The sequence below is a fragment of the Arachis duranensis genome, chromosome 9, assembly GCF_000817695.3.
Source record: "Arachis duranensis cultivar V14167 chromosome 9, aradu.V14167.gnm2.J7QH, whole genome shotgun sequence".
In the NCBI taxonomy this organism is placed as follows: Eukaryota; Viridiplantae; Streptophyta; class Magnoliopsida; order Fabales; family Fabaceae; genus Arachis; species Arachis duranensis.
In genome coordinates this window covers 1,582,425-1,596,141 of record NC_029780.3, presented here as the reverse complement: position 1 = coordinate 1,596,141, position 13,717 = coordinate 1,582,425, and the positions used below count along the sequence as shown (strand labels likewise).

Below are 13,717 nucleotides of genomic sequence, written 5' to 3'. Positions count from 1 at the left end.
TTACAAGATTAATCTATAATGTCAAAAAACAGAACAATTTCAGTATAGTACATATCTAATAGAGGAAATGAAACAGTATACAATTGTCTAAACAAATCAACTAATCAAATTAGCACACACTTACATAAAACTTTATAGAAGCTTCGTCCATTCTTGCCATCTTGTTGATGAATCAGGACCAAGTATCCATTCAGTCTAATAAGGACCTGCAAAATTGCATTTGTGGTGTTATTTAATTTAGATCATTAGCCCAATAATCCAAATATATATATAAAAAATTCAATATTTCAGGGTGTGTCAAAGTGGTGTATTATAGCTTCCAATGATGGACTGATATAAAGTTGAGTTATCAAAAAGTTCTAACCAATGCATAGATTTTATTTTCATTCTTCCTTGTTATAACAATATTATCAATATATATATATATATATATTTGTATATAAATACATATGTAATTAAATTTATTTTTAATATATATTTTATATTTTAATATATATTTTATAATTATAATTTATTTTAATAATTAGTTTTAGTGTATACTTAATATATAATTGGCATATATATCTCATAATGAACATAGTAGAGGAATTAGGTGTTCAACTTCTAGCTAATAATACTTGTGTGTGAAGATTGCAAATCAAATGATTTGTGTTCTTTCTAAATATAATTACCATTTAAGCCAATAAATTACAATTATGATCAGGATTGGAAATCCAAGAATAAACCTTTGGCATGCATAGAATAGAAGAAAATATATCCATAAAAGTATCATACCAAAATTAAAAAATTTAATTGAAAAATGTTAGTTTACTTACTTGTTACCACTATGAGAGCTTCTGATGATTTAATAGAGTTGAAATTTTAGATCACCATGTCATAGACTCGGTCTAAACATTTGAAATAAAAATGTCTGAATCTTCTGTTGAAGAAAATTGCAATTAATACTGTCCAAAAACTTGTAGCAAATCCAATTCCTAAACCCATATAGAACCATGAATAAATGTCAGAGTTGTCATCATCATCATCATCTTCTGTCATTTGTTTTTCATTCGGTACTTTCTTATTTTGCGGACAAATCTTTGTGAGTGGAGGTCCACAGAGTTTTGGATTTTCCACATAGCTAAGGTTTGTGAAACCTTGAAGTTGGGTTCCTGATGGAATTTTTCCTTCAAAATTGTTGCATGAGAGATTCAAGACTTCAAGAAAAGACAAAGCAGACATGGTTTCAGGAATTTGTCCTGAAAATAAGTTATTTGAGAGATCAAGAGACTCCAACTGTATCAACTTGCTAATATCTTGTGGAATCTTTCCCACGAATTGATTGTGGGATAGATTTAAAGAATTCAATCCAATAAGCATAAATAACTCTGATGGCAACGTTCCAGATAGATTGTTACATGAAAGATCAACAACAAGTATCGAGTGTGTATAATTTAACTTAATGCCCTTAATAAGCAACATGAGATTGACATTGAATTCAAAATTGACATGGTCTATCGTAGGAATGGTAACATCAAATGAATCAAATGATTCAATTTTAGAAATCATGCCTGTCATGTTGCGAATACAACTTGGTATTGACCCTGATAATCTGTTATTTGAAAGATCCAATATCTTGAGAGAATGAAGCTGACAAATTGTAGTAGAGATATTACCACTAAATTGGTTGGATCTTAGTTTGAGACCAATTACACTTTGCCCCACCCAGTTTGATATAGCTCCAGAAAACTCATTTTCACCTAGATTAAGGAGACGAAGTTTCTTACAATTTTTCAATGAGAGAGGCACTTCTCCAGATAACATGTTATTGTATAGATTCAATGCAATTAGGTTAGACAAAGAGCTCATTGAGTGAGGAATTTTGCCTACCAAATTATTGCTTTCCAAATTAACAAAAAGTAATGATCTCCAATGCATCCAACAATTCGGAATCTCTCTTGATAAAAGATTATGAGAAATATCCACATACTTCAAGTTGTTTTTTTCTTTTGTCTTATGGCATAAGAAAGAAGAAATGGATCCTGACAAGAAATTGTTAGCCAAACGTAAAAGAGTGACGTTTGGTGATATTTGTGGCACACTACCTCTCAAATTGTTGTCGCCTAGCACTACCACTTTGGAATTAAGCAAGACATTTGACATGTCAACATTGATTGAATTATTTGATAAATCAAGATACTCAACTTGATCAGAAACAAACTTCCAAAACTTATTAGGTAGTTCCAATGGAATTCTTGAATTTACAATCGCTAAAAGGGTCAGAGAATTTTGTGTATATATCCATGATGGAAGTTTATTAGGAGTCAAATAAGTCAATTCTAAAAACTGAAGTTGAAAAGGGGGGATCCATTCAGAATCAAAGTCAAAGATCAAATATTGTGAACCCAAAACTAAATGGTTTAATTTTGAAAGGGAAAGAAAATTTTGTTCAGAAACAATTCCTGTTAAACCATTGAATGCCAAATTCAAGTAAGTTAAGGATGACAGATTTCCTAAACTTGTAGAAATAGAACCAGAGAATGAATTATCAGAAAGATCAAGTTTTTTTAGTTGTTCAAGTTGACCCATCCAATTTGGAATGAGTCCACTGAGATCATTGTTATACAAAGACAAGGTTTCAAGGCTTTGAAAGTGTGGTAGTGTTTGAGGAAGTTGGCCATGCATGAAATTATTGGAAAGTTCTACAATTGAGATACTAGAACTAAGATTGAAAACCCAACTTGGTAGCTCAGACACAAACTCATTGTAAGAAAGATCAAGAACTTTAAGTGCAGTGAAATTGGCATATTGAAGGGATGGATAGATGTTCTGAAGTCTACAATCTTCCAAATATAACTCTGAAAGTGAAGGAAGCGTAGTCACTAACTGAAGCCAATTAGTTTCTTTTTGAAGATTAATGCCACTGAGATCGAGATAGTGTAAAAAGGAAAGATTAGAAATCCAATGGAGTATATTACCAACTTGAAGATTATCATTATCTGATAAATTAAGATAGTAGATATTGCTGGAAGAGTTTTTACACCGACCATGATATTGGATGGTGTTGAAGTCATTGTTGCTCAAATCCAAATAATTAAGAAATTCAAGATCAAACAAACAAGACATGTCGAGTTCACCTGTTAGACACTGGGATTTGTCAAGATTATGACCGTAATCAGAGTAAATTTCTGGACAATGGAGATTGATCTTTGTGACTCTGCCAGTGATGTTATCACAATAAACTCCTTTCCATTGGCAACAATTTGTTTCCTTAATGGACCATAAAGAAAGTACACCAGAGGGATCATTAATTCCATATTTGAGCTTGAGCAATGTGCTCTTGTCCTTCTCGTCGCACTGAACAATGTTGGGAGTGCACATAATTTTACATAATAATAAAGAAAGCAAAAAGATTTGAATATGGTATTGAAAGAGAGAGGAAGTAGCCATATTAGTTTTACAACAAAAAGATTTTGGTGATGAGTGGAAATATGGATCAAAAGTTTCCTCTAAAGAGAATTTATTTTAAGTGTGAAACAAGTGCAATATGGAAAATTCATTTAACTTCTTCAACTATATCCTTGACCATGTGTCCATATTTATATACTTGTAGCCTCAAATTCTTTCATTTCTTAAGAATATTAAAGACATAATATTATCTATCAACCTATTATTATATTATTAGCGTGGCGTGTATGCATAGGTTTTATGGCTAGTCTCGTATTTATTCAAAGGTGAATTTTAACAAGACTGTGAATGGTAGTCTTTAAATGGGTTTATAAATGTTAGTCGTTCTTCACACTTTGAATAGTGTTTTGAGTTGAGTTAGACTCATTCAATCTCAATTCTAATATAAGAAAAAAATATTAAGGATGTTACAAATAAAAATTTTAATAAACAATATTACCTTTTAAAAATTTTCAATATAATAAAAATATATGAAAAAATGAGTTAATAATCAAAATTGTCTCTAAAAGATATTTCGATCTCTATTTTCATCTTCGAAAGATAAAATTAATAAAAAAAGTCTCCGAAAGTTATCCATGTTGATCAAGTTCGTCCTTCCGTCATCTTAGTTGTTGAGGTGTGTAACGTTTGCTGAGCTAGAACGTTAAGTTTCAGCGTGACACACTCCAGCGTGGCTAATGTTAATTAATGCTGAGTTGATATGTTTGTTTATTTAGCTTAAATAAGTCCTAGTATTACAACCCTAACCTAATCCCAATCTGAAACATAAATGTGTGTGAATCTCGTAGTAGATGACCTTATATGTCTGTTCAGTCGCCGTTATGATGAGTGAAAGTCGCAGCAGTGACTTGCCGTCTCAGTCTATTGGTACCCATGGTTCTAATTCTTCTATACGACGGAGGATGAAGATCAAAGACCAGACATGCTTTTGCAGGTTGAAGACAACGATCAAGAAATCTGGTACAAGAGAGAATTCAGATAGGTTGTTCCACACTTGTGCAAGATACCCGGTAAGTTAGAATAAATTAATTTTATTTTTCATTTTCCTATATTTTTTGTTGGACAGTTGAAATTGATTTTTTTTTAAAATATTCAAAAAGAAAGCCACTGCAACTTCTTAAGGTAGGTTGATGATGATGGGTATGCAGTAGAGGCAGAAACTGATGTAGAGGTTGGTGGTGACTATGATGAATGGAGATTGAATGTGTCATGGAGATTGGATAGCTTGGAGGGTAAAGTTAGAGCAATGAAGATTCTAATAATGTACTTCTCAGTTGCAATTATTTTGGCTATTGTCATTTGTGCATCACTTTTGTTCACATCAATCTCCAAGTAAAGCTACCGATGGAGTGTTATGTTGTTGTGCTTTAGAGGTGTTGTTAGAGCTTTGAGATTGAACTATTTGATATGTAATGATGATGTGACTTATGAATAAAAGTAGGTGTTAATTGTGTTCAATTCAACATAAACTTGTTCTTTGAGAATGATGGGTTTCATTGAAAATACAATATGGTGATGTTTGAACCCTAAATATTTATTCACCAAAAAACTGTATATATTAGAATAGACAAGATCATTGTTATAATCCATAACAAACATCATAATCATATCATATTGTCTTAGTAGATACACCACATGGTTAATCAAGGATCCACAAGTTAACAGAGCAATTCAAAAAACAAAGGTTCCATAGAATTGTTCACTTAAACAAAAAAAAAAAACATAAAAGACCTAACTAAAATGATCCTGATCACACAACCAGTTTACACAGCCTTGTTCTCAAAAAACATTGTTGCAACGACATACAAATACATTTTCTAATTAAAGTTAATATTTCTTTCTTAGATGCTTGAAACCTGGAATTAGCACAAATGTCATGAAGATTTGCATCTTCTTAACAGTTGTGAAACTTGTTCCTTTCAATATCTCAACAGAAATGGTCACAGATGATTTGGTGGAGGCATTCAATCTTGCCTTATTTTTAATGACGTTTAATTTGGATGGCCTTCCTCTATTTGCACCCTACATAGGCCATTTGCAGAATTATTATTTTTCAAGTAAATAAATGAAAGTGGTGTTAATCTCAAGCAAAGAAAAAACTATTTAAAAAATTTTGTACCCTTAATTAATCTCAAGCCAGTTTTGAGTGGACATTTATGGATCTCCATCAAAAACTATAGTCTAGATACCCAAATAGATAAAGCAAATGAAATTCAAATGCAAACATTGTCCATAAGACGAATCCATTTCCTATTTGCATGTAAAAGGTAAATAAGATCTGCATTAACATCACAAGATCAGATTACTTTCTCCTTCGCTGATTTTAGTTGTTCCCTCAGCCATTTTCTCTTAGCTTTCTTTCATCGAGCACTTCTACTAGCCGTCTGACCAAAACCGAGTTAAAAGAAAGTGAAAATTAATATAAAGTTTCCTCCTATTCCCTCTCTCTTACTAGGATGGGCCAGCAGAATATCGAACAATAAAAAGAAAAAATTAATAAATTAGTATATGGAGAGGAAATTCATAAATATGGGAGATTTCAAACCCTAGTATAACAAAGTGGTTCTTAGAACTACGTTAACATAAACTAACACACATCAACATTGTAAAATCAACAAAAATTGTCAAAAAAAATTAAATCTTACCCTGTGGCAATTATTGTTTCTTCCTCCAATAGCGTAAATTTTCTGCATGCTCCTCCAACTTTTCACTGTAGTAGCGCCAATTCCTCCACAAATGTCGATACGCACACAGCTCGTCAAGTACACAAGGAGGTTCTGATCATAGGCAAGTGTCTTAGGACAGAGAGTCATAGAGTAGAGAAAAGACAAGAGATTTTGGAGCAAAAGTAGAAGAGGGTTGTTATGAGAGAAGGTGATGGGAGAAACGTTTAAAAATCCCACTCTGGACCATAAACGACGCCGTTCTATGGTTTTAGGGGTGGAGGATTGACACTACGTCGTTTTGGTCTGTGTCAGGCTGGAATTTATTAACGTTCCAACTCAACAAACGTTACACACCTCAATAATTGAGATGACGGAAGGACGAACTCGATCAACATGGGTAATTTTTAGGGACGCTTTTGATTAATTTTATCTTTTTGAGACGAAAATGAAAATCGACGTATCTTTCAAGAACGATTTTGACTATTAACTTATAAAAAAATGCTAAAACTTTTTATTTTACCTTCGTTAACTAATGCCGAAAGTCCAACCCCATTTTTCTCCATTCATGGACTATGTCAATGTGACATGATAATGGTGGTTATCAATAGCTTAAATCTTAGTACAACTTGTACAATAAAAAAATATTGAAAGTAATAGATAGATTTGAGAAGTGAAATTAAATTATACATGAATTGAAGGATGACTCTGAAACATCGTATTAATCTCTTCCACCTCCACAATGATATCACACACTCCAATTCATAAATAAAAACATCAATTTTGATGCATCTTTTAATAATTTCAAAGTCTTGTGTTTAAGGTAGGAGGGCAAAGATAACAACAATATATGATGGAAGCTTGAGAAAGTCAAAACAAGTTTAGTCATCATTATATAAACTTGGAATGGATCCTCCCAATTTAATATGAGAGAAGGATTCAAAGCTGAACACATTTCTTTAATTTTCATTCATGTTCTCTTTATATTATGTTACAAATTTAATATCAACAAATTAATAACAAAGCAATACATTATTAAAGAAGGTTAATGCACGCGATAAAAGCTCAATTCGGATTTTATAAGAACATTATTCTGGTCCTTATTACTATTACGAGAGCTCTTTTAGAATAATTTGTAAGTGATCTTTATACGCACTCATTGTGAGTAATGTCAAACTCTCGCAAACTTTGTTTTTCTACACATATCCTGAAAATAATAAATAAATAGAAGCAGCTTGCCAAGTAGGATTGGATTGATATTTGGGCTTAAATTCATTTGGGCCTATATCTTAGTTGATTAAAGCCCAAAATCCAGTACTCAAAGGAATAAGTTATTCTGACCCCCAAAAAAAGGAATAAGTTATATTCCGGGCGTTTTTTCTTAACAAAGAAAAAGAGAATATTCGATCATATCATCTGCCAAAAAGGAATTCATCATTGTACACCAAAAAAAAAATCATTATTTTCGAAAAAAAAAAATATTAGAAGGCTATCAAAATTTAGAATTTAATATTTTTAATTATTATTTAACTATTAACTCAATTTTTTTAGTCTAGTTTCTTTAGTCTAGTAATCCAATAACATATTTTATTTTTTTTTGACTAAAGATAGGAGATTCGAACCCACAACCTCTTAATTGAGTATGGAAAGATTATGCCATTTGAATTATTACTCATTAACAACATACTTTATCCTATATTTTTAAACATTAATGACAAATTAATAACCAAAAATAATAAATTCTAATGATTTTTTAGCATTTCTCCTGCCAAAATATTTCATCTAAAAGTAGACACATATAGTTGTGAATGTATTAAATATTTAAATTGCTCCAAGGATCATGAAATGAAAGAAGTATGTACTGAAATTGAAACTAAATGCACTAAATTCATCGTAAAGAATCCTGCCACATCTACACTGTTTTTAATAAAAAAAATTTGACATTAGTGCTTTCTTTAATTATTAACGTATTGAAAATTATTATTTCAACGAAAAAATAAGAAAGGACGTATATATATATTATATATTGTTAAACAATAAAAACAACTTTAACTATAATTTACAATTCCAACAACATATTTTTATCACAACTCAATTCAACATATCAAAAAGATAAAAATAAAGTGTTTATGATTGACAAATAATAAACTTTAAAATAAAACCTTGATGAATATATGTTTAGTTATTATAACTATTAATTTATAGTTCAAATGACATAATTTCTTCATTTTCATCTAGAAATTTCGGATTCGAGTCTCACTCATAATTTTAGAAAAAAAAAAAAAGTAAGTGCAAAACCTTGGTAACTTAGTGAAATAATTATGCACCCCCAAAACCTGCAAATTATGTAGAGAATCATAGAGGTGCATAATTCCTTGCAAATTTACCTGAGTATATATATATATATATATACTTCCATTTCATCCAGTGCATGGATTTATGATTTTGGTCTTTATAAATATTTTGGTGCATTTTTAAATAAAAAAAGTTGGCTATTACTATCATTATACGTGTATATATACTTTAAAATAGATACTTAACCCTACCTTGAACAATAGGTATACGAAAGAAACATCAACACTAATTCTAGAAGGATTAAAAATTTAGAACCTTCTTCACATCATTTTGCTTAATGAGATTTGATAGCCGAAATATGCTTCAGAATAATTCCTTGTATAGCTAATGTTAAATAATTAAAATGCTATATATATATATAAAAAGATTATTCTAGCTAGCGAATATGAGTTAGGCGTTCTACTTAGCTAGTACTTGTGTGTGAAGATTGCAAATCAAATGATTGCGGTGAGAAGAGTGTAGTGTGAAAAGTGAGAGAGAAGCAAATAAAGTGCAAGTGAGCTATTAGGTGTTGTGAAATAAGTGTTTTGAATGTTGGCATAAGTGAGTAAAAATTGTGTTCTTCTTTTTTAAATATTACCCTTTAAGTGTACAAGAATAAACCTTTAGCATGAAAAGAATAGAAAAAAATATATCCATAGAGAATTAGGGATATCACACCAAATTTAAACATTTGAATAAAAATTAGTTGAGTTACTTATCAATTACCACTACGAGAGCTTTTGATGATGTATACTTTAGAAAGTAAAGTTGAACTTTTGGATCACCAAGTCATAATTTTTTTAAATATTTGAAATATGAATGCCGAAATCTTCTCTATTGAAAAAAACTGTAATTAATACTGGTCAAAAATTTATTGCAAATTCAATTCCCAAACGAACCATGAATAAACTTTAAAATTATATCGTCAGCATCATCTTCTTTTGTTTATTTTTTATTTAGTGATTTTTTATTTTGTGGGCAGATATTTATATGAGTGGAGTCCACAAATTTTTGAATTATCTACATAGTTAAGGTTTGTGAAATTTTGAAATTGGGTCGTGATAAAATTTTGTCTTTAAAAATGTTGTATGAGAGATTCAGAACTTCAAAAAAAGATAAAGTAGATATAAATTGAAAAATTTATCCTAAAAATAAATTGTTTGAGAGATCAAAAGATCAAGAGACAAATTTATTTTTTATTTAATTGAATTATTGATTTTTTTTGTGTCTGAACAAAAATTAAAGAAACCAAACAGAAAAAGAAAGATACACAGAAGATTTTTATAAGTCAAACAATATCTCAATCTTGAAGAAGAGCTTCAACAAATTTATTAGGAGGATCAAACTACTCAACGTATTCATTCTGACTTCAAGCTCCGAGCTTTGCCATCATATTGGCCATCCTATTTTTCTCTCAAAGCACTAGGTTAAAATGAACTTTCCATTTCCTGAACATTTTATGAATACGTACCTCCAGATTCCCATCTTTCTTATCTTCTGAAGCAGGCTCACTCTGAACAGCAATGAATGCTTCTCTTGAATCTGTTTCGCACACATCTTCTTTGAATCCGAGCCTGTTCTAACTCCATCTTCCATCTTCTAGCCAAGATCACCACTTTATGTTGTGTCCAAACTTCATATGGATTAAAGATTTTCTGATTTCGATGCCTCCAAATCCACCAAATGCCATGAAAAAAATAGGTTTTTTGTTCCAAAACAGCAGCTCGCATAAAAGAAAACATATTCCCATTGACCTAAAGAATTGATGGATCCAATCTCATTCAAATGTCTTGCGCCTGTCGATAACATAGCAAGCAATGCATCGCCGATTATGTCTCTTCGCTACATCAAGGGCACATGTTCAACTCAAAGAGTCCACGCCGGTGTTTGAAAGCCTCTGTTGGTAGAGAATCATGAATGGCAAACCATGCCAGGAGTTTTGCTTTCTCCGGGGCATTCGCCCGCTACAGCCATTTCCAACTTTGCCCCTCATTCCACTGAATCCTCTTCTTCAGTAACCATGTATATCCCTCTTTAGTTGAATAACTTTTATTAATATTTGCTATCCAAATCCATCCAGATTCAACTATGCACTACTAAAATCAGTTAGAAGTTTGCATTATATGGAGAATTAACTCTGATAAGGGTGTCGCAATTCGCTCCAAACGCCAACCATACTCGCTCTAAACATCTCTGATAATCAATTGAGTATCGGAGATATGGACAAAAGGGAAATAATAACAGAGTTTACCTCCTGGATGTCGATCATTAAACCAAATCGATTGGTCCAAGTTACCAGGACTCCAAGCCAAACCCTCTTGTAGAAGCTGCATTAACTTCCCAATGCCCTTCCAGCAAATAGATGCAGTCTTTGGAACAGAAATTTCTAAGTTCAAGGGATTTTTAAAATATTTGTTGAGTATAATTTGAACCCACAACTTGTCATGGCAGTTTAGCTTCTTCTAAACTAACTTTTCAATCATTGCCACGTTGACTAGAGAAGAATCTCGAATGTCCAGACCACCAAAATTTTTTGACCAAAGAGAGATATCTTTCGATATTATTACCCTTCCAAAAGAACTGTAGAGTGAGAGAATTAATATTTTCACAAGCATGACCTGGAAGAAGAAAGCATTGCATCTGATAAATAGGAATAGCTGATACAACCGATTTAACAAGACATAATCTCCCAACTCTATTCAACAGTCTCCCTTTCTATAATGCCATACGTTTCTAAATTTTGTCAATAACCTCTATAGCACAGATTCGAATCACTCTCAAGTGCCTCAAATTAACACCTAAGTATTTACCCAAGTTTTGAGTAAAATAGATAGATGATACCTCAGTAAACAACTCTTTTCTTATATTGAAAACATCTTTTGAACATATTACTTTTGACTTTTCAAAGTTAACTTTCAATTCAGATTAATTAGACACGCCAATCACTCTATCTCTAAAAGAGACTCTCGTCCCTTTGGAATCCTCTATGTCACCGAATACAACTCTTCTCACACTCTTCTCCTTGTTACTTCCACCGGAGCGGTTGCCTCACCGTGTTTTCCACTTTCATCCCCGATCACCCCTTTTTCGCTCATAGCTCTCTTCCACGGGTATAAGTAAACTAGTTACTTGTTAATTGAATTATTGATTGATATGAGATAAGGATTTAAAGCTAAACACATTTTTTTAATTTTCCATCAATTTTTTTTTAATCTCAACCAATTAATTAATAACAAAATATTACATTATTAAAGATGGTTAATACATGCGATCAAAACTTAATACATATTTTATAAGAATGTGATATTGTGATTCTATCACATTAAAATAAATAAATAAATGAATAGGAGCAGCTTGCCAAGTCAAACTGGATTGATATTTGGGCTTAAATTGTTTGGGCCTAAATCTTAGTAAAGGACTAAAGCCCAAAACTGAACAGCACACAAAGGAAGTAAGTTAGCTCAAGTTAGCTTCAGGGCCGTTGAAAAATATAAAAAGCCGAATATTAGATCATATTTCTTACCAAAAAAGAATGCATCATTTCCGGAATACCCCTGCTAAAAATAGATGCATATATTTATGAAATTATTAAATATTTAAATTGCTCCAAGGATCCTGAAATAAATGAAGTATATACTGAAATTAAAACTAAATACACTAAATCTATAAATTTGACGAAAAAATGTGAACATAACCGATATAGTGAATAGGGTCATCAAAATGATATCCAAATCTATCAAACTATTTTGTTTATTTCTTAAAATAGGCAAGTTTATAATCTCAAAAATACTCATAAAAATAAAATGTTGAATGAATTTAGTTTGATTAATTTGAAAAATAAAGAAGCTGTTCAACGAGTCGAATGAATTAGCTCGTTTATTTTATTTAATAAAATTTCAATTCGTTTACAATTCAACCCAAATACTATAAAAATAACCCAATTGAAGGAAAAGAAATGGCTTCCAAAGTTTGGTATATAACTCAAAATTGATTATTTTGGGATTTTATTAAAAAAAATCAATTTCGTTTGGGGAAAAAAACTAATAGACGTGTTAAATTGGATTTTTCTTATAAAAAAATATTATGTGTACACAAAAATTAATTATAAAATTAACTGTTATATATTTATGTATAAATATATGTTTTATTTAATTTATTTTTAATATATATTTTATAATTTTAAAATCTCAAATATTCTTAATATATGATTAGTCTAAACCGTTTTAACCCACAAACTTAGATGAATTGACTTTTTTTTACCAAAGATAAAGAGACTCGAACCCGCAACTTCTTAGGTAAGTACAGGAGACTATACCATTTAAAGTATAGCTCATTGACTACTTAGATGAATCGACTTGTTCGACATCTCTATTTAAAAATAATTATTTTCTAAACATATAGTATCACTTTATCTTATTTTGCGCGCAATTACCAGTAATTACTACAAGAAATTCTTACCATTTTCTAATCACCCAAAATTTTGCTTTTAATTGACAAACAAATTATTAGGGTTTTGAACGAAGCAAGGATGTGAAAACCTTGATTCTTCCAGTGATGTGCCAAGAGGACACAAGGCAAGAAGCATGACGTGTGGAACTCTCTCTTTGAATCTTAATGTTCCATTGCAACTAAAACTTGCTCGGTTGGGAAGAGACATCAGACATAAACTTTTAATAAACAAAGTTCCAATTCATGTAGCTTTTAATTGCTTTGTGTGTTCCAATGTTCACCTAGCACTTTCCGGAGACAAATGCTTCTGCATGCTACTCTATATCTTCAACATTGACACATTGTCCATTTATATCAAACCTTTATTTATATATTTTGGTTGAAATTTTACTTTGGAGTAATTACTTAATTCTAGTTATATCCCTACTTTTCAATTATCGGATCAATGATAACCAAAAAATTACGTATGATAATGTGATGTAAAATTTTCATACATAGAGAATGTATTCTTTTATTTTAATTTTCCATTTCTTCTATTATATATAAGTCTAATGACAAGCGAGTTAACACTTAAAAGCAAGGAGTATAATAAAGTGAGGAATTACTTCTGAGTCTTACCTCACATTTTTGACATCCCTAAATTGAACATCTGAATGAGAATTTTAATTTGTTGAAATTCATCATTTATATTAATTATATATGTATGTAATTCACTAATTGTGTTATTTTTTTATTATGTACGGATACTGACACGAATACAGAACATTGCACGATACAAGACACGTTGGTACACAAATTTTAAATTCTTATAAGACACGGAA

General features: G+C 30.9%; 1 protein-coding gene across 1 annotated transcript; it reads right to left on the bottom strand.

Annotated features, from left to right (window-relative positions):
• Nucleotides 1–974: 974 nt before the first annotated feature.
• LOC107463824 (receptor-like protein EIX1) lies at nucleotides 975–3,360 on the bottom strand. Its single transcript, XM_052253919.1, has 2 exons — nucleotides 1,117–3,360; nucleotides 975–1,031 (listed from the first exon to the last, which is right to left on the bottom strand). The coding sequence occupies exons 1-2, from the start codon at nucleotides 3,358–3,360 to the stop codon at nucleotides 975–977; spliced, it is 2,301 nt and encodes a 766-aa protein (XP_052109879.1).
• Nucleotides 3,361–13,717: the final 10,357 nt, after the last annotated feature.